General features: G+C 31.7%; 2 protein-coding genes across 6 annotated transcripts in view; both read right to left on the reverse strand.

Moving 5' to 3' along the window:
• LOC139517852 (dynein axonemal heavy chain 2-like) overlaps positions 1-12,386 on the reverse strand; it is an 89,921-nt gene extending 77,535 nt beyond the window's left edge. For all 5 annotated transcript variants that reach the window (XM_071309315.1, XM_071309313.1, XM_071309314.1 and 2 more), the window contains exons 1-10: positions 12,318-12,386; positions 10,450-10,686; positions 6,259-6,371; positions 5,499-5,847; positions 4,540-4,704; positions 3,879-4,117; positions 3,103-3,294; positions 2,405-2,542; positions 1,057-1,164; positions 43-248 (exon numbers count right to left, since the gene is read on the reverse strand). In XM_071309315.1, the coding sequence (XP_071165416.1) occupies positions 43-248; positions 1,057-1,164; positions 2,405-2,542; positions 3,103-3,294; positions 3,879-4,117; positions 4,540-4,704; positions 5,499-5,847; positions 6,259-6,371; positions 10,450-10,636 (1,697 nt within the window). In that variant the 5' untranslated portion in view covers positions 10,637-10,686; positions 12,318-12,386. The remainder of the gene's footprint in view (positions 1-42; positions 249-1,056; positions 1,165-2,404; positions 2,543-3,102; positions 3,295-3,878; positions 4,118-4,539; positions 4,705-5,498; positions 5,848-6,258; positions 6,372-10,449; positions 10,687-12,317) is intronic.
• Positions 12,387-18,962: 6,576 nt separating this feature from the next.
• The window catches only part of LOC139517853 (dynein axonemal heavy chain 2-like), a 92,951-nt gene continuing 89,209 nt past the window's right edge, over positions 18,963-22,704 (reverse strand). Inside the window, exons 77-80 of the mRNA XM_071309320.1 lie at positions 22,472-22,648; positions 21,951-22,025; positions 21,037-21,187; positions 18,963-20,754 (exon numbers count right to left, since the gene is read on the reverse strand). Of these exons, the coding sequence (XP_071165421.1) occupies positions 20,600-20,754; positions 21,037-21,187; positions 21,951-22,025; positions 22,472-22,648 (558 nt within the window). The 3' untranslated portion in view covers positions 18,963-20,599. The remainder of the gene's footprint in view (positions 20,755-21,036; positions 21,188-21,950; positions 22,026-22,471; positions 22,649-22,704) is intronic.

Here is a 22,704-nt window from a genome sequence, read left to right on the forward strand (position 1 = left end):
ATTTTTATGAATAACATAAGTTTGGACCCATTATTAAATTACCTGTTGTAGTCATCATGCCAAGATGTAGCCTTGACATCTAAGATGGTCTTTTTCACAGCCCTCAACTGACTTAAATTCTTTTCAAAAACAGCTTCAATTTCCAGTAAGCTTCTGGCAATCTCTGGACCTTTTTGTCCAGCAAAGTGTGGCATTTCTGTCTTAGATCCATCCTGTCTTCTGGCAAAGTGGATCTGAGCATCACAGATCTAAATACAGATATATATGATGTGTTATAATTGTATCAAAGTGGATCTGAGCATCACAGATCTAAATAAAGATGTATATGATGGGTAATAATTGTATCAAAGTGAATCTTAGCATCACAGATCTAAATAGAGATGTATATGATGTGTTATAATTGTATCAAAATGAATCTGAGCATCACATATCTAAATACAGATATATATGATGTGTTATAATTGTATCAAAGTGGATTTGAGCAACACAGATCTAAATACAGATATATATGATGTGTTATAATTGTATCAAAGTGAATCTGAACATTATAGAGCTAAATGCAGATATGTATATTGTATTATAACTGTGTCTTAAGGTGGTACCTAACACTACAGGGAGATAACTCTGTAAAGTCAGCTTAACGTTTTAATTACATTGTGTTGTAAAAGGAATATTAAGCTTCTCAATGATCAAAATTGGTGTTTGTCAAATTGCTATATAACCAATGTAATTTTTCTGACAAAACAGTTGGTTCAAAATTTTTAAAATTTTTATATTTTTGTTAAAGTGTCAAAGTGAATACTTTGTCAAAATTTTATGAAAATTAAACGAGCCAAATTAATTTTAGTGGAAGTGTTGGGTACCACCTTAAATCTTTATTTTATATTTCTAATCTGTCTAAATGGCTTGATGAAAACAGTATTTTCCATTAAATATGTATTTATATTTTTTTCTTTTGACATGCCAGTTTTAAAACATGTAGCAAGATGCAGCCTTATGATACAAGTACTGAAATTTGACATTATGTTTTGTCCATTTCATATGTTTTCTTCATACCTCAATCAAATCTTTACATCTCTGTACAAAGGCATCTATCTGTGCAAAAATACTGCTCTTGTCTAATACCCATCCATCCGGAGAAAACTTATGATGAAGTTTGGCAGTCTGTAAATGGACAAAACAAAAGTTAAACTCTGTGTCATAGGGGTATATAAATAGCATGCAGAAATAATTTTTTTCAAATAAATATATTTGGAATACTTATTCACCTTTTTCCAACTAATAACTGAATTTTGTGATTGGTTGAAGCAGAAAATTTTATTGAATTGGTTAATACTTTTGTTTTTTATCATTCCAACAATATTCAATGATGTCAACTGATTAAAAGTTACACATGAGCTAGGATAATCATTATCCGTGCCAGAAGCTACTTAAAACTGGAACCCACGCTTTTGATAGATATTGGAAACACTGAGCAAAAATAAAACGATGACAAATGACAAATTTGTTCTCTCTTTAAATACTGTAATGTCAGTTTTATATGATAATATGAATAAGTTTTTTATACTTGAAAATATTGCATTCTGCAAAATAAGAACAAAATCTGTATTAAACCATTTTTATATTAATAGCAATTCCCTACAGTATCCCCATTGTTATAAAGTATAATTAGTGATTTCTCACTTATGTCACCATTTGTATCATCATCAATGTTATCAAATATCATTCCCCCATGCTTTTCATGTTAAAGATTAAACAGTCACACAATAGATATATAGTATTAGAAATATTTCAGCAATACCATATGGTATACGGAAGTATTTTAAATTAATTTACAACTAAGTTCTCCTTAACAATATATCTTTATTCTCAATAAACCATATACATTGGTATAGAGATCAAGTTCTCCTTTAAACATGCAGTGCAATCTTACTTTTTATCCTGACCCAGCATATATACTTACTGCATAATTATGTAGTGCTGCAGTCTATCACAAAGAAATAGTCAGTTATATCTAGTATTAATTTGTTCATCTAACCAGGACAGTTCTATCAATTAATCTATTTGTAATGTAAAATCTATTTCTACATGTTAGTTTCTCAATACATTTGTACTATTAAAAAAATCTATCAATATATCACAACTCTATTGTGGTGGTCCCATATATCTTCATATATTTCAAGTTGTGTCTTTGCAAAATTTGTACAATTTCTATTTATAATGCCATTCTAAACTTTGTAGGGTCCAAGAGTATGTGATATATCAGCAGTTAGTTCACTAATGCAAATTGATACCTTAATCAAAATAAATCTTATTTCTATAGTTATAAGTAGAGGAATATCTATCTACATAAGGGAGATAATTTCAACTAGATCAAAGGGAGATAATCTGTCTTGATTCTTACTTTATCATAGATCTCCTTCCAGTGTTCACAGCATTCAATACAATCACGTAGTGACTGCAGACCTGTCTGCACATGACCATCAAATATCCTGTCTAAGTTTATTTCACGGCAACATCTCCTGATTATCTCATTGCTCATCTAAAATTAAATCAATTCAATGTTCTAGGTTAAATATGTTAATCTAAAATCATATAATTATCTCTGTACTAATATGGAATGAATAACAATGAATTTATCTCATTACTAATATGAAATTAAAAAACATATTCTTCTATCACTTTTCTAATATCATAAAATAGTCAGGACATTCCAAGTTTACACTTATGAAATACATACTGAAATAATAATCCTCCAAAAACAATGACTGATGTGAAACCACTTTAACATACTGAAATAATAATCCTCCAAAAACAATGATTGATGTGAAACCACTTTAACAAAACAGATTAACCAACAAGAATTATCTAAAATTTAACTTTAATAGAAAAAAAACCACTTTATTTTGTGTAAGGTGTCAATTGATATGATTTATGCTGTAGGAAATATTTCTTTCCTCCTTTATGAAAAAAAAGAATAAATTATTAAATATGTGCCCATTAAATAGACTTGTGATAAGGCTAAAGGGTCCATTAAAAAAAGTTCATATAACTTGATAAACTACATTTCTTATAAGTAAATAACATAGTTATTCTTCTTACTTTTTTTAGAATACCAGTCAACCTTTCTCTACTTTTATAAAACTCTGAGTTAACCCAGATCATCCTGATCATATTGAGTATTTTTGGTAACATGGCAGGAATGTCTTTAGGTTTGGCCTCAGACAATTCATAACAAGGATCTTTCAACACCAACAAAAACTTCAAATTACTCTCTGCTTGTCGTGATCCTTCCTGTTAATAGTAAACATTTAGTTGGGTTAATTTGTTTCATGTAGTAGAACATTTCTTTTTTCTGGAAAATATTAAAAGATTCAAGACAGTCACCTTTTTCCTTCTTAAATAACCAAGGAACCTTATTCCCATGCTATAATCATATACTGCATGTTGATGTGCATTTTGAAAAAAAAATACAAGTGGCAGTGCGAAACATCAAACTGTTTAATTTTTACAATTCACCTGTTTCAGTGTAACCTACACCAAGCTCAAACTGTACTCATTTGATCTTTACCAGAAAATTACCTTAATTCACTTCATCTACAAAAAGGGGGAATATACAAAAATTTTAATAAAATATTTTTGCCAATTTCAACTGCAACATAAATGCATTATATATTAATTCTTATAACCAGTACTTCACTTCTTGTTTACAATAACATTTACTTACACCCCATTTCCATGAATTTGTTACCTAGTAAACATGGTAAAGACAGACATCAAGCTGATAATTTGAAAACACAAAAATTAAAATGAAACCTTTTTTGTCCATCTCTAGCTCAATATGAAAGCCATTTTAAGCTATGAGACATTACTCTTACCTTAATTTCTCCAGATAATTTAAGGAATGGTGCCACATATGATGATTTAGCACAGGTTAATATTTCTGTGATCTTTTTAACCCCTGCTTTATCTAACTGTGTACTGATACCAGTCAAATCTGAACATCTGTTCTTCCAAAACTGTATCTCATCTAGAGGACCAGAATTCTCAGCCATTTCAAATGCATCCTGGGTAGTTAATACTTCTTTGATTTGTCTGGCCCAGTGAATCATTGCAGCTAAAATAAAATATTGTTAAGTTTAATGCTTTGTCTATGGTACACAGATTTACAAGTTTCTTGACAATGATGACACAATGGAAACTTAACCAAGACTAACAACCTGAGAGAAGTCCCTTTTATATCTTAGCAAATTATAAAGTAGTAAATGGAAAATCATTAAATGGTTTCTTTCAAATCAAAAATGCTTTTGAACATTTAATGACACTTTTCTCCTTAGAATATCACATTAAGACTTATAATTCCACTATTTTTTATGTGCTGTTTTATCACAGATGCATCATGTTTCCATTTGAGTAGTGAATGAAACGGTTGCACTATTAATTTGTTTTTCACTTCACTGTCCAGACACACCAATCTTTAAATCACATATAAGTGAAATGCTGCAGTTGACAGAGAGTCAGAGATGTAATAGCACTTACTTTCTAGTCTTTGTACCAGATCTTTGTTTTTGGCAGCATCCTCTGATCTAAGTCTAAGTCCCTCAGATGGAATATACAGAACTGTTTTACCCTCCAACTTCCATCGTGTGTCAGTCAAGTTGGCCAAAAATTTGTGTAGCTGTGCTGAGAAATCATTTTTTATACCTGAACAACAGTTAAGGATTTGATATATATTTATCTGAAACTATTTATGAAAGTGCTAATTTTGTGCAGAGTGTAGGAATGCAAAAATAAAAACAAAGCCTCATTAGTATTTTGGATTGATAATTATTCCCAGGGTACCAAATTTTGTGAATTTTGTGGGAAGAGGTGAACCTTAAATATTACTGTTCAACAGAATACAAATGTCATATGCATGAAGGCTGGAATAAGAAAATTGTTAAAATCATAAAAGCTTGTATATATAAATACAATTTCTTACCAATGAAAGTGGTGACTACAAAACTAAATAACACATTAGGATTAACAAACAATGTATGTCAATATAGCTAGAATATTATAAGAAAACTAGATTCAGCAAAATAAAACCTAACAAATAAAATGATACCCTTCCTGAAACTCCAAAAATATTTTGGATCAAAAAGCAAAATAAGAGGCATTTATGTAGTATATGGATATGACAAAACCCATGGTCATGACAGTCAATTCCAAAAATCATTAGGTTTAAGAAATAACATACTTTGTTGCATGGTGTAAAATTTAAAATAAGGGTCTTTATTGTAAGTATCTTATGAATTTATTGCTTTCTATAGAGGGATATAAGATTGGTTTTATCCTGGCCAAAATGAGTAAGCATCAGTTGTTATTTTTTTAGAACATTTTTAACTTGATGCTTAATGAATATTTATACATATAAGCTGCGGCTTTTAAAATTGGTTGATATTTTATAAAAATGTACATAAAGTATCACCATACAGGAATATTGAAACAAAGGATACTGTCTGGCCATGTTGTATTTTCAAAGAAAGCTGGAGCATAGATTCCCATCATAAGCCTGAGTAGACTTTCAATATGTTGTCCTTTAACAGTTCCGTACTGAAAGATGTGATGAAAGTTTTCTGTTGTCACTTCCTTTACTCCGTCAGCTTTTATGAAGTAAGTCATCTGGTCAACGTAGTATGCAGGCAATGTATACTCAATAATGAATCCTTTATACTGGTCAATGAAAGCTACCATAAATCTAAGTCCTGGTTCTTCAATAAAATTGTTTATAGCATCTTCATGGAGTTCTTTCCACATATTTTCTGATAGGCCTGTCACATTTATTCTCATTTTAATCAGGGAAAGCTGAAAGGCAGGTTAAATAAAGTGTCAAATTTTTAATCAACAGATAACAAAACAAAGCCATGCATGTTAATTCATGTTGTTCATAATGACTAAAAGCCTGTTAGTTAGGTATTTTAACTTTTAAAACAGATATGAAGTATCTTCTGGCTTTTACAAATGCTGAAAATATTTTGATAAAAAAATTAACTATTTTATTGGACTAAATCCTATAGGCACTGCCAAAATGTATATTGTACATGCCAGAAAACTGTACAGTGTGAATAAATCAGATATTCAATGATTGAAATTACGAAGGTAGGCAAATTACTTAAAAATATGCCATACATTTTGTATTCTTTATCAATAACAGACAAGCAGACTTCAGAAGTTTCAATAAAGATTAGGATTTTTATGAAGCAGAGGTAGAATTACCACAGATGGTCCCATATCTTTAGGCGGTTCTGGTTCTGTCTGTTCTACAAGTTCTCCTGTTCCATTAACTGCTACAGATAAATCTCCTTCTCCTGGCTGTAATGTACCATTGGCTGTAACAAAATCAACAGAAAGTAATAACCAATTAATTGAATAATTGGAGAGTTTTATTCAGTTAGTACAAATCAACTAAATAAAGCAGTGAACGGTTTGCCTAATTTATTTTTCTGATGAGAATGTATGAGAAACCCTTGCATTATCAACAAGAAAAAGTGTCATCTATATTTAACAATTTACTTATTTCCCTTAGCAGAGGACAGGATCATTAACCTGCATAAATTGTTTTATTTATTTATTTCTATACTATATTCTATACACAGATATCTACCATCTTTATTACTGAATTCATTATTTAACTTTCTAGAAGGAAATTGTTTAGGCAATGTAAAATATTCTTTCTTCAAAAGCATAGACATATTTAGCTGACATGTGTAATTTGAAATTTCATAAAACAGTACATCTCATTCATTTTAATTAAATGAATTGGATATACCGTTTTAAGAAATATTTCTGTGGGTAACAGAAATCATAACGAAGAAATGATTTTTTTTTAAAACTTATAGCCAAACCGATTACAGCTGCGGCTTTTTTGTCCCCTGTAGATTAGTATGAAATGAATAATATACATTTTGTTTTAAAACAAATGTCACTTTTTAGCTCACCTGGCCCGAAGGGCCAAGTGAGCTATTCCCATCACTTTGCGTCCGGCGTCCGTCGTCGTCGTCCGTCGTCGTCCGTCGTCCGTCGTCGTTAACTTTTACAAAAATCTTCTCCTCTGAAACTACTGGGCCAAATCAAACCAAACTTGGCCACAATCATCAATGGGGTATCTAGTTTAAAAAATGTGTGGCGTGACCTGGTCAACCAACCAAGATGGCCGCCACGGCTAAAAATAGAACATAGGGGTAAAATGCAGTTTTTGGCTTATAACTCAAAAACCAAAGCATTTAGAGCAAATCTGACATGGGGTAAATATGTTTATCAGGTCAAGATCTATCTGCCCTGAAATTTTCAGATGAATCGGTCAATCGGTTGTTGGGTTGCTGCCCCTGAATTGGTAATTTTGAGGAAATTTTGCTGTTTTTGGTTATTATCTTGAATATTATTATAGATAGAGATAAACTGTAAACAGCAATAATTTTCAGCAAAGTAAGATCTACAAATAAGTCAACATGACCAAAATGGTCAGTTGACCCGTTTAGGAGTTATTGCCCTTTATAGTCAATTTTTAACCACTTTTCGTTAATTAAAGTAATCTTTTACAAAAATCTTCTCCACTGAAACTACTGGGCCAAATTAATCCAAACTTGGCCACAATCATCTTTGGGGTAATTGGTTTAAAAAATGTGTGGCGTGACCTGGTCAACCAACCAAGATGGCCGCCACGGCTAAAAAATAGAACAAAGGGGTAAAATGCAGTTTTTGGCTTATAACTCAAAAACCAAAGCATTTTGAGGAAATCTGACATGGGATAAAAATGTTTATCAGGTCCAGATCTATCTGCCCTGAAATTTTCAGATGAATCGGTCAATCGGTTGTTGGGTTGCTGCCCCTGAATTGGTAATTTTGAGGAAATTTTGGTGTTTTTGGTTATTATCTTGAATATTATTATAGATAGAGATAAACTGTAAACAGCAATAATGTTCAGCAAAGTAAGATCTACAAATAAGTCAACATGACCAAAATGGTCAGTTGACCCGTTTAGGAGTTATTGCCCTTTATAGTCAATTTTTAACCATTTTTCGTAAATTAAAGTAATCTTTTACAAAAATCTTCTCCACTGAAACTACTGGGCCAAATTAATCCAAACTTGGCCACAATCATCTTTGGGGTAATTGGTTTAAAAAATGTGTGGCGTGACCTGGTCAACCAACCAAGATGGCCGCCACGGCTAAAAAATAGAACAAAGGGGTAAAATGCAGTTTTTGGCTTATAACTCAAAAACCAAAGCATTTTGAGGAAATCTGACATGGGATAAAAATGTTTATCAGGTCCAGATCTATCTGCCCTGAAATTTTCAGATGAATCGGTCAATCGGTTGTTGGGTTGCTGCCCCTGAATTGGTAATTTTGAGGAAATTTTGGTGTTTTTGGTTATTATCTTGAATATTATTATAGATAGAGATAAACTGTAAACAGCAATAATGTTCAGCAAAGTAAGATCTACAAATAAGTCAACATGACCAAAATGGTCAGTTGACCCGTTTAGGAGTTATTGCCCTTTATAGTCAATTTTTAACCATTTTTCGTAAATTAAAGTAATCTTTTACAAAAATCTTCTCCTCTGAAACTACTGGGCCAAATTAATCCAAACTTGGCCACAATCATCTTTGGGGTATCTAGTTTAAAAAATGTGTGGCGTGACCTGGTCAACCAACCAAGATGGCTGCCACCGCTAAAAATAGAACATAGGGGTAAAATGCAGTTTTTGGCTTATAACTCAAAAACCAAAGCATTTTGAGGAAATCTGACATGGGATAAAAATGTTTATCAGGTCAAGATCTATCTGCCCTGAAATTTTCAGATCAATCGGTTGTTGGGTTGCTGCCCCTGAATTGGTAATTTTGAGGAAATTTTGCTGTTTTTGGTTATTATCTTGAATATTATTATAGATAGAGATAAATTGTAAACAGCAATAATGTTCAGCAAAGTAAGATCTACAAATAAGTCAACATGACCAAAATGGTCAGTTGACCCCTTTAGGAGTTATTGCCCTTTATAGTCAATCTTTAACCATTTTTCATAAATCTAAGTAATCTTTTACAAAATCTCCACTGAAACTACTAGGCCACAATCATCTTTGGGGTATCTAGTTTGAAAAATGTGTCCGATGACCTGGCCATTCAACCAAGATGGCCGCCACGGCTAAAAATAGAACATAGGGGTAAAATGCAGTTTTTGGCTTATAACTATGAAACCAAAGCATCTAGAGCAAATCTGACAAGAAGTTAAATTGTTAATCAAGTCAATATATATCTGCCCTGAATTTCTCAGATGAATTGGACAACTGGTTGTTGGGTTGCTGCCCTCCAATTGGTAATTTTTAAAGAAATTTTGCCGTTTTTGGTTATCTTGAATACTATTATAGATAGTGATAAACTGTAAACAGCAATAATGTTCAGCAAAGTAAGATCTACAAATAACATGACCTAAATGGTCAATTGACCCCTTAAGGAGTTATTGTCCTTTATAGTCAATTTTTAACAATTTTCATTAATTTGGTAAATTTATGTAAATTTTTACCAAATATAGTTCTCTGTTACTAATGGGCAAAGTTCATTATAGATATAATTGTAAGAAGCAAAATCGTTCAGTAAAGTAAGAACTTCAAACACATCACCATCACCAAAATAGAATTTTGTCATGAATCCATTTGTGTCCTTTGTTTAATATGCACATAGACCAAGGTGAGCGACACAGGCTCTTTAGAGCCTCTAGTTTTACAGTGCTGTAGATTATTGAAAAAATTCAAACATTTAAACGATTTAAAAGCATCATATACTACACAAGTGACTCCTAAATCTTGTTGCTTAATATTGTCTCTGGTTAAATGTGAAAATAAAGGGACTTTTTCCAGCCATTTGTTGTCAATCTTTCAAATGTTTAAATGTTATAAATACAGATTTATAACATGATGTAATTTAAATTCTAAAGAAATACCCTATACAGTACAATATGATTTAAATCTTAAATACAATTCTTAATCTTGGCAGAATACCAAAGATATACTGATATTAAACTTTTTTCAATAATCAATAATGAATGCAATGCATGCATGTACAAAAAAAAATGTATATATATGTAGCCCTGAACTTACTTAACTTCACTAAATGTAGACTTTATTACAGTTCTGTGGAAATTTATAGGTATATTAATAAATAATCCATACTACAAGTAGAAGACATGTATCATTTATTTATTTTAATTTATGAATTACTCTGTAATCCTGCTCTTCGGGTCTTCCAAATCATTACCGCTGACAATACAGAATAAACAAACTTACATGTCCCTACCACTTTGTAACAGATTTTGATCCTATTAACTACATACATGCATTCCCCTCTTCCCCCCCCCCCCCCCCCCAACTACTTTAAAAATTTATGTAACAAATCTTGTTCTTTTAACTTCTTACATGCCCCTCCTGCTGTGTCATCATGCTCTGCCAATCCATTTGCTGCTGTAACTGCAGACTCTAATGATGGCAGGGGTGTGTTACTTTTAGATCCTTTTGGAGTTCCTGCTTTTGATCCTTTTGGTGTGCTAGCTTTAGAACCCCTCTTTGTGTTAGGGGTTCCTGTTCTAGAACCTTTTTCTGACATCTCAACTCAAGTTAGGTATCTTTTTCTATTATAACATCTATGTAACTTAACTGCAATACATGAAATATTAATTAGATACAACTTATTTGAATAAAAAATACTTGCCATGAAATTTAAAATAAATGGAATGGAAATTGATATCCTGTTCAGTTTATTTTTTTTTGTGAAAGAAACATTACAGCTTCAATTTTTAATGATTTGTATATTGTACATTGTATTTCAAATGTTACTCTTAATTTTCTTTCCTTTCTTTTAGCTTAGAATTTAAAAATTTTGGTGAACAAAGAAAGAAATTTGTATTAATAAATCTACATGTACAATGTACTCATATACAATGTTAGATGAACCGAATGATAGGAATTAATGAAGGGCTGCTCAGGCTCCAAAAAAGCTGAATCCAGAAAAGTCACCAGCTGCTTTATTTGGTCTTTTAAAAATTTAGAGCCAAGTTTGGTCACTGAGCATGCTAATTTCCTATACTGGAAATTGAAACCATGTTCAATTTATAAATACACATTACATGATTTGACATGATTGACTCTGGTAGGGTTTAAACACATGAAAACACAAAAAATGTGTACTTTTATTTCTTCATCATTATTCATAGGTACAATGTATGGGAATATAAATATACCTGTAACAATGAAGTTTAAAACTAGTGTTGTCAAATCGTACAATTTTGCCTAAGCAGTTACTCGGATAATCGTTATAGCTGTATACTAATTATGTTTCCTTAATATCTTGCCCTGAGCTGATGGATAAGTTTTCTAACTTCTAACTAATTGTATGTTTTTTTTAATCAACAATACATTTTGGTTGTAGCTATCAATATACTGGATAATTGATCTGTCAAATTAATTACCACGATGAAAGTTTTTAAATAGAACAAAATCATTAATAATTTCAATAAATTACATTGACATCAAATCTACTTAGTTTGAAAACAAAGTCTGGGTTACAAATTAGCGTTTTTGGTATTTGATTCTTCTGACGGTTCACCGTTTAATCGTTGACAACACTATTAAACAAAACAGTGTATCACATGTTTATCATTGAATGCAGCTGGTATATTTTTGTATCGAAAGTAGGGGAGACAAAGAAAAAGTACGTCTGACTTTACCTTTTTTTAAGAAACACTAGTGAAACTACATAATCATGTTTTTAACACGCTTATTATGGTTTTTGTCTTTCTGTCAATTACGTTATCTTCATGAAACAAGTTGCGACAACTGCAAAGCCTAACCCAGTCCTTGGAAAATAATCAAACATTATTTGCATTTCAAAATAATTTACTGTACCCCTTGTAACTTGGGACCCCTGCCCCTGGCACAGTATAAGCCAACACTTTACCAAGTGAGTTCTACACTGTTACAGTTATGCAGGGTGGTGAAAAATAAAACCAGGCAAGGAGAAACTACAGAAAGAATAAAGTTTATGTCGGTATCTTATGGTACAGTACTGCTAGTGCTATGTCTATGATCAACAAGTTCTGACTCCATGACTCTGGTAGTCGTTCTACTTTGTCTTTTAATATTGACTTTAATCTTGGTTTGTGTGCATTTTGTAAAATTATATGCATTGATTTAGTATATTTGTCGGTATCACCTTAATCTTCAATGGAAATTGTGCATTAATAATACAAAACTTTGTGTTAAAATGCCGAAAAAAGTTTGAAGTTTACCTTAACAACCATCCAGCTTTAGATTTATTTAGATCACGTCTGTTCTCGTAAATTACCGAGAAATTTACTGTATTTTCATTGGCTAACGAAAAGAGGCACCTGTGGGGATTGTAACAAACTAAGTTATTTAGAGATTGTTCACTCTAAGAACCCTTTTAACACCAACCATAAACCAAACTACATCGTTTTTCAAAACACACAACAACGGACTAAAATCCTTAAAAATTACACAGTTTTATAAATATTAACGAATGTAAAGGTATTAATAAAGGTTTTCTTTCATTACTTTATACAATCATTCCAGTGTCGCATCTATGGGGATGGGGGATGGGGGATGTCTCAGGATTAGAACCCACCCTTTTCTGATGATTATTGCTTTTATTCTTATTTTTCTGAAATATATTTTTGATTTTTAGAGTTTCTCTTTATTCTGTTATGGTTTCTGTCAAAATTGGGGGAAAACCATATTTTAAGGGAAATAACTCATATTAGGGTTCTATAGAAGATTTCTGTTATGTTGACTTATTTGTAGATCTTATTTTGCTAAAACTGTTTGCTCTTACAAAATCTCTCTATTATACTTTCTGCAAAAAACACAAAAAATAGGAAAAACATTTCTTTTCTGCTTATTTTTAGTTTCAAATATTTCTCTGTCTATTATAGTATTTTTGATAACCAAAAACTTAAAAAATTGAGAGAAATATTACATTTCAGGGGCATTTACTCTAAAGTGGGTTGTATGATTTTTCTGAAAATTCCTGATTTTCTTAGATGTTACTTTTGCTCTTACTGTTTTAGTTTTTTGAGAGAGATAAGCCAAAATCTGTAAAATTTGCTTATAATGACAATTTAAGGGTACTAACCCCAAAATGGTCTGTCTTATTTTTCTGAAAATTCCATTTATCGTCCTTCCATACGCCTATATCACCCTGCTCTGTCGCTCAGTAATTCTCGTATCAAGACTTCAAAAGAGACCAGGCATTATCAGTGACGTCACAATGTGAGCGGAGAATTTATCAGCGACGTCACAATGCGAGAGGAGACGTTATCAAGCTTGCTTTCTTCAAGCGTAAAACGGTCTTAGGGAGAGGAAAAAAGACCATTAAAGTTAACAAATTCTATTAGATGATTAGATATGATCAGCTGTCATAAAACATGACCACAGTTTCATAAAATATAACAAATGGGTAAAATGTAGTTTTTGGTTGATATCTCTACAGAAAAGCAATAGCAGCAAACTGGCATGAGTTCAAATTATCCTTAGGGTTTAGACATGAAGCTTGATCATATAGATTATCGGGTTTTCTACACATTGATATTGTATCTATACGTAGAAAACCTGATTATCTTTTTATCGTTCTGATAAAAAGATAATCAGGTTTTCTACGTATAGATATCGTAAAATATCAGCCGCTCGACACAATGTGAAACTTTTTAGCTCGTTCGCTACGCTCACTCGCCAAAAAGGTTCACATTGTGGCTCGCGGCTGATATTTTACAATATCAATGTGTAGAAAACCTGATAATCTATATGATCAAGCTTCATGTCTAAACCCTAAGGATAATTTGAACTCATGCCAGTTTGCTGCTATTGCTTTTCTGTAGAGATATCAACCAAAAACTACATTTTACCCATTTGTTATATTTTATGAAACTGTGGTCATGTTTTATGACAGCTGATCATATCTAATCATCTAATAGAATTTGTTAACTTTAAAAGATTCTCTTTGAAAAGCTAGATTAGTTTAATAACAGTATTTCAAGTGCTTCAGCTGGCCACTAAACTTACATTTCAGGCACTTTGAGTTTGCTAAGGTTGGTACTTCATTTCTATTGTACAAATGTATTATCTAAGATATTGTCCAAAGTATCAATAGTATTTTTAATTTTTTGGTGATTGCATCGTTTTTCATGTCATTCCTCTGTCATATGATTGTTCAATTTAAGGTATTCATTGACTATGAAACATATTAACTATGGTTGTGCCAGACCAGGAGTCTGTAGTCCAATAATTGTTGTTTTCTTCTGGCTATAGGTTTCACAATTTATACATATGTAATTTGTTATGCTCTTTCATGGATGTCAGCTGTGTCACTGTACAGTAGTGGACACAAGCTCTACAGAAGCAAAACAACTATAATGAATACATGATGGCAGTATATTGCAACAAGAAAAAGGAAAAAATACTATTTGGAAACTAATATTACTGTTTTTTTTTTTATTTTGTGTTTTGACATCTTTTGGTATCTGTTTATAAGAGTGACTCCATATTTAAAACAGAGTAATTCAATCTGACAACTGGAATGTAGAATGCGAGTTGAAAGCCATATGACATATGTTACATAGACTTATACACCTTTAATTAACCAGTATACCAGATATCTTGTATAGTTTATGACTAAGAGTTTGATGAGGTCAAGATCAGGAGACAACATACATAGATATAGGAAGATGTGGTGTGAGTGCCAATGAGACAACTCTCCATACAAATAACAATTTAAAAAGTAAACCATTATAGGTTAAAGTACGGCCTTCAACACGGAGCCTTAGCTCACACCGAACAACAAGCTATAAAGGGCCCCAAAATTACTAGTGTAAAACCATTCAAACGGGAAAACCAACGGTCTAATCTATATTAACATACACGTTTTACATATAGGTGAAGAAACGGAGAAGATAATTGAGGTTATTAATAAACGATATGAAATAACCTGGTATGGCTAATATAAGAGAACTGAAAGTTACATACATACATTTTTTGGACTTTATGACTTACATAAATTGGAACAATGGGAGCAAGACTGGCTAATGTCTTTTAACCCAGACAAATGTGAAATCCACATAACAAGAAAATGTAAACCCATCATCTTTGAATACACACTACATGATCACATATTAAAATAAACAGACAAAGCACAAGATCTCAGCGTTTCCATCACAAACTATCTGACATGGAATTCACATATAAATAACATCACAAATAAAGCAAATGCGTCACTCAGATTTATAAAAATGTAAAAACCAACAGCATAAAAGCAAAGGAACTTGCTTACTAAACATACATCAGACCAAAAATTGAATATTGTAGTGTTGTCTGGGACCCCTGGCGAAACAACATATACATAAAATTGAAATGATCCAGAGAAGAACTGCCAGGTATACACTAAATTAATACAGCTACCAAAGCAGTGTAACAGCCATGCTTGAACATCTAGGTTGGCCTACCTTACAACAAAGAAGAAATCTGGCATCAGTCACCATGCTTTACAAAATCCAACACCAATTAGTATCCATCTCAAAGATATAATATTTAGTACCATCAAAAGAACATAAATTTGAATAGCCATTCTCTTCCACAAATTACCATTTATATTCATTATTTCCTGGAACAATAAAGTTGTGGAATTCTTTACCATCAAAAGGTAGCCTGTAACACTTACAAGCTTTTAAGTCTGATGCAAAACAACATAATATATTGCTTGATAATAATCATGTTTTATCTATATACAAAATTAAAAAAAACTAGAGGCTCTAAAGAGTCCGTGTCGCTCACCTTGGTCTATGTGAATATTAAACAAGAGGCTCTCAAGAGCCTGAATCGCTCACCTGGTAAACAATGCCTTCGGCCATGTTTTTTGACGAAATAGAAAATAAAACACAAACTTTATTTTATACACCCTACTGATCATTCAAATGAAGTTTGGTTGAATTTGGTTGAGTAGTTTTAGAGGAGAAGATTTTTTAAAGTTAGCAAATATGATGAACAAATAGTGAAAAATTGTCATTAAAGGACAATAACCCCTTAAGGGGTCAATTGACAATTTTGGTCATATTAACTTATTTGTAGATCTTACTTTGCTGATCATTTTTGCTGTTTACAGTTTATCATTATCTATAATAATATTCAAGATAATGACCAAAAACTGCAAAATTTCCTTAAAATTACCAATCAAGTGGCAGCAACCCAACAATGGTTTGTTTGATTCGTCTGAAAATTTCAGGGCTGATAGATCTTGACCTAATGAACATTTTTACCCCTGTCAGATTTGCTCTAAATGCTTTCGTTTTTGAGATATAAGCCAAAAACTGCATTTGACCCCTACGTTCTATTTAAAGTAAGGGCGGCCATGTTTTTTGACGGATCAAAAATCGAAGCATACACTTTGTGCAGGATAATCTAAGGAACTATCATGCTAAGTTTCATCCAAATCCATTCAGTAGTTTCAGAGGAGAAGATTTTTTAAAGTTAGCAAATATGATGAACAAATTGTGAAAAATTATCATTAAAGGACATTTACCCCTTAAGGGGTCAATTGACAATTTTGGTCATATTAACCTATTTGTAGATCTTACTTTGCTGATCATTTTTGCTGTTTACAGTTTATCTTCATCTATAATAATATTCAAGATAATGACCAAAAACTGCAAAATTTCCTTAAAATTACCAATTAAGTGGCAGCAACCCAACAATGGTTTGTTTGATTCATCTGAAAATTTCTGGGCCGATAGATCTTGACCTAATGAACATTTTAACCCCATGTCAGATTTGCTCTAAATGCTTCCGTTTTTGAGATATAAGCCAAAAACTGCATTTGACCCCTATGTTCTATTTTAAGTAACGGCGGCCATGTTTTTTGACGGATCAAAAATCGAAGCACACACTTTGTGCAGGATAATCTAAGGAACAATCATTTTAAGTTTCATTCAAATCCATTCAGTAGTTTCAGAGGAGAAGATGTTTGAAAAATTGTTAACGACGACGACGACGTCGACGACGACGACGACGCCAAGTGATGAGAAAAGCTCACATGGTCTTTTAGGCCAGGTGAGCTAACAAAGGAAGCAGATGGATTCATGACAAAATTGTGTTTTGGTGATGGTGATGTGTTTTTAACTCCTTAGGGGTCAATTGACTATTTCCGTCATGTTGACTTATTTGTAAATCTTACTTTGCTTAACATTATTGATGTTTACAGTTTATCTCTATCTATAATAATATTCAAGATAATAACCAAAAACAGCAAAATTTCCTTAAAATTACCAATTCAGGGGCAGCAACCCAACAACAGGTTGTCAGATTCATCTGAATATTTCAGGGCAGATAGATCTTGACCTGATAAACAATTTTACCCGATGTCAGATTTGCTCTAAATGCTTTGGTTTTTGAGTGATAAGCCAAAAACTGCATTTTACCCCATTGTTCTATTTTTAGCCATGGCGGCCATCTTGGTTGGTTGGCCAGGTCACTGGACACAATTTTTAACTAGATACCCCAATGATGATTGTGGTCAAGTTTGGTTTAATTTGGCCCAGTAGTTTCAGAGGAGAAGATTTTTGTAAAAGATGACTAAGATTTACGAAAAATGGTTAAAAATTGACTATAAAGGGCAATAACTCCTAAAGGGGTCAACAGACCATTTTGGTCCTGTTGACTTATTTGTAGATCTTACTTTACTGAACATTTTTGCTGTTTACAGTTTATCTCTATCTATGATAATATTCAAGATAATAACCAAAAACAGTAAAATTTCCTTAAAATTACCAATTCAGGGGCAGCAACCTATCAACTGGTTGTCCGATTCATCTCAAAATTTCAGGGCAGATAGATCTTGACCTGATTAACAATTTTACCCCATGTCAGATTTGCTCTAAATGCTTTGGTTTTTGAGTGATAAGCCAAAAACTGCATTTTACCCCGATGTTCTATTTTTAGCCATGGCGGCCATCTTGGTTGGTTGGCCAGGTCACCGTACACAATTTTTTAACTAGATACCCCAATGATGATTGTGGTCAAGTTTGGTTTAATTTGGCCCAGTAGTTTCAGAGGAGAAGATTTTTGTAAAAGATGACTAAGATTTACGAAAAATGGTTAAAAATTGACTATAAAGGGCAATAACTCCTAAAGGGGTCAACATTATTTGTAGATCTTACTTTACTGAACATTTTTTATGTTTACAGTTTATCTCTATCTATGATAATATTCAAGATAATAACCAAAAACAGCAAAATTTCCTTAAAATTACCAATTCAGGGGCGGCCATCTTGGTTGGTTGGCTGGGTCACCGGACACAATTTTTAAACTAGATACCCAAATAATAATTGTGGCCAAGTTTGGTAAAAATTGGCCCAGTAGTTTCAGAGGAGAAGATTATTGTAAAAGCTAATGACGGACGCCAAGTGATGAGAAAAGCTCACTTGGCCCTTTGGGCCAGGTGAGCTAAAAACGTTTTAGAAATTATTGTAAATATGTTCAGATTTTAAATTTTGTCCCTAGTAAGTGCCTTCTGTAATCTTCAACATATTGAAGTTAAGAAGTATTATGTAGATGTAGATGTACTGCAAGATAGTTAATAACCCAAATTCAACTTATAAATAAACTATGTCTTTCCTCATAAGAATATCAATTAGAACACCTCCAGTAGATTTAGTATCAGATGTCATAAGGAGTCGCAGAGAAGCAAGACCTTTTGCAATGCCAAACTATGGTATTGACATGATGTCAAACCAAAAGCATTCAAAATACATATAAAATGTTTACCGTGCTGTCACCAGATAAGTAATACATTTGTACTTAAGTCACACTGTAGTTTTCAAGATAAATTAGACAAAAAGGGACATCCATGAGGAACTTGAAAACATAAATAGTTATATTTAAACAATCTTTAATGTGTTTTAATAATTAGGAATGCAAACACATACATAATATTCTCTCACAGAGTACAATCAATAAACATTTGAAAAATACAAAAACAATTAAGTAAAATTCTAATAATATATATATTATCACATTATTTGCTATATAAATACTTTAAAAGGCTAACACAGAATTTTTGTAAGTATTTTGTTAATTACTTAACCTAATTCAACACTGGCTTAGATTTAATACACCTTATCGCTATTTGTCCGCCATTACTGGATATCACACAGGTTCCCGTAAAATTTTGACTTCACAATACAAAATATCTAACGCCACAATGGAAAAGTGATTGTTGTATGCGTCAAAAGTTCAAGCGGCAGGGTCAGCCGGGATTAACGATAAGGTGTATTAGCTCATTGCTGTTAACATTTGCAGGACTACTTGATATAGCCTTACACATAAAAATAGTACATGCATATTTTTTTTATAAGAACATTATAATATAGTTTGGGGACTTACAATCTGATCAAAGAGAATCTAACCTGATTGTGTGTCCTCACTTTCAGGATTTTTATTAATGCAAAGTAAATAAAACCTTTCCCCAGAATCAGTTGTTATTTTTTACCTGTTCATTTACATTTTGCCAATTTTTTTATTATTGCAAAGGAAACAAAACCATTCCCCAAAGAATCACTTGTTGTTTACCTGGCACTTTTAGCAAAGTGAAATGTCCCATTAAATAATACAATAGCTTTTTTTTTTTTATCTCTATGGAGTTCACTTAATGAAAAATCACTGTTCCCATTCACAGAGAACAAATTGTATTTATTCAATGCAACAGTTCACTTTGCAAAAGTTTAAATGACCAGGTAACTATCAACTTGGAAACTTTTTATTTCCTTTGCAATAATAATAATTTTTTTGAAAAAAAAACATCAATCTGGTTAATTTCTTGATTTACCCAAAAAAAGAAATTGGTTATCATAATAATGATAATTTTTACAAAAATGACAACTTATATACAACATATTATTTTGGTAAAACACAGGTACTAGCTTTTTACAGAAGAAATATATAACTTATCTTTTATATCAAATTAATCATGCTTTTCTAGAGATTAATTCCTCTATTTTCAAGTTTAACAATTTTTTACATATCATCCTAAATACCTTGATTATTTAGTTTTACAGAAAATCTAAAATTAGTACTTAAATTTTAATCTGGAATGCAAATAAATTCTGATTCTTGTATATGAGGTAAACATTAATCAGATGCAACTGCAAACTATTATTTACAAGCTATAACCAATAATAAAAGATATCTGGCACTATGATAAGATCTTTAATCATAGTCAAGTGTTAATGAAATATGTCTATTTAGACCTAAATTACCAAGAATCAGACACATTTAAAATGAAAACTATCCTTTTATTATCAGACCAATATGAAAGTGCAGAGAAAAACATACAATAAGTTCAGTCATTAAAAACAATATTTTGGTTAATTCCAATATATTATGTAACTCTAAGTACTTTACATAGAAAGCAGTCAAGTTATATCAGTCGTTTGATTTTAGATTTTTTACATAGTCCACTGTAGATGGCTCTAATAAATTAGTTTATTATCAATTTCTATTTATGGTCTGTTTAATAGTCTAAACTCATCAGTAAAGCCGTTCCTCTTTTTACCCAATGATCAGGTGATTTTTCTCCTGCTTTCATATCCACCCCTACAATGAAGGAGGATCTTTCTCCACTCCCTGCTCTGTTGGGATAGTAATAACATGGACAAGTGTATATTCCTGTAATAGATAAAGTTCAAGATTTACTTTGACTCAGGGTTCATGACACTCCTCCTTTAATGATGATCTGTCTACAATCTTTGCATAATTATTAAATATAAGTTTACAAGTACTTTTAAATAAACTGATCTATGAAGGCATTATTTTTAGATTTCAAACTCATCCATTCATAATATGAATTTACCATGTAGCCCAACACTTACAACGAATAAAAACAACAGATACCATGTAACAAAATCTAACAACAATTTGAAGAATTATAACAGCTAGTTGTGTGAATACCTTTTGCTGACTTTTTCTTGTTTTCAACTGGTTTGAAATGAATGGTTGGTACAGGACATACTAGCTCCATTGGCTTGGCTTCTACTAAACAAGAATTCTTCATGTCCCAACCTGCTCCTTGTAGGAATAAACCTTTCACATAGACACCATCCTACAATAAATACAAAACAGTAAACATAAAACAGACTTTTAGGTAAGGTAATTAAATGAGCTCAAATCATATGACTGTTTAAGAAACCACAGTGATTCTTTAGTCATATCTGTATGCTTTTTTGTCTTAAGTTGAGTCCATATAGCTTCATGTTATATCGTCATTTTTAATTTTGAGGTATGTTGCAGATCAACACCAGATTAAAATAAAATCTTAAGATAAAACATATGTAACCATAATATAACTCAACATAAAAAGGAATTACAACTTTAAAATTTTCTATAACTGGTAAATTTCGAAAATTGCCAACTTAATTGGTTCAAAAGGGCTTATAAATATGCATTTGGGAAACATTAAATTATAAGTCAACAGCTCTATTTCTTTTCAAAACTTGATTGAACTCTTGTATTACATAACAAAACATATCAAATTTTGAACTCTTGTATTACATAACAAAACATATCAAATTTTGCAAAGTTAATCGAGCTTAATAACATTACCAAAGCATGAATATGACAGTTGTTTTCAATTAGTTGAATGTGTATGAGCTTTCTGATTTGAATTTTCCTTTGAGATCAGTATTTTTGTCATTTTACTTTTTACATGGATCTTGTGTTGTCAATTTTGTACTTTTTCTACACGAGTTAGTTTTTATTTTGCATTTTATAATAAAAATGTAAAAAGAATATGTTTCATCTTTATCATTTCTTAACTCACACAAACTATGATGATGTCTTCAATATTCTAATACATTATACCTTACCTTTGGTGGTCCTATAATGTTTTCATCACTGACAGTCATAATACTGAACTCCCAAGACAAAGTATCAATAGACACCTATAATATAGATAATAAACTAAAATAAAATCATGGACAGCTATACTTCTAAATTCTCACAACTAACAAAGGTGCAAATGATTAAAAATAATTAATTCAACTGCAATAATGATAAAACATTAAGACATTAGAAACAGGGATTGAAAATCTCCTTCTTACAATTTTTTTTAATCTATCTTCAAAGTTCTTATACAAGGAGGGAAAGCAATAAAAGCACAAGAGAGCTGTAAAGACAATTGTCATAGAGTCAATGTTTTTTGTGACTTCAATGAATAATAAAATTGCTACACTGTATATAATATAAATATATTGGTGATTGGTGTTGCATATACTCTTACATTATTTTGTTTGGCTGATACTTGTACTACTGCAGTCAAGAAACCAGAAGGCAAAGTAAAGCCTGGTAACCAGTATATTATTGATTGTTGTAGCATAAATACACTTACATTGTTTTGTCTAGCTGATGTCTGTAGTACAGCAGTCAGGAAACCAGTAGGCAAAGTAAAGCCTGGTATCCAGTATATAAATGGGGGATTTGCTCTCTTGGACCATTTTGAAAGCTGTTCTACCCTGACCACAAGGTCTCTGGTCCATGAAGCTAATGGCTTAAGTGATGGGTAAGCCTATAAGAATAATCTCTAAATTTGAATAAGACATTTTACTTGCTTATAAATATAAA

This window comes from Mytilus edulis, chromosome 3 (genome assembly GCF_963676685.1).
Source record: "Mytilus edulis chromosome 3, xbMytEdul2.2, whole genome shotgun sequence".
NCBI lineage: Eukaryota > Metazoa > Mollusca > Bivalvia > Mytilida > Mytilidae > Mytilus > Mytilus edulis.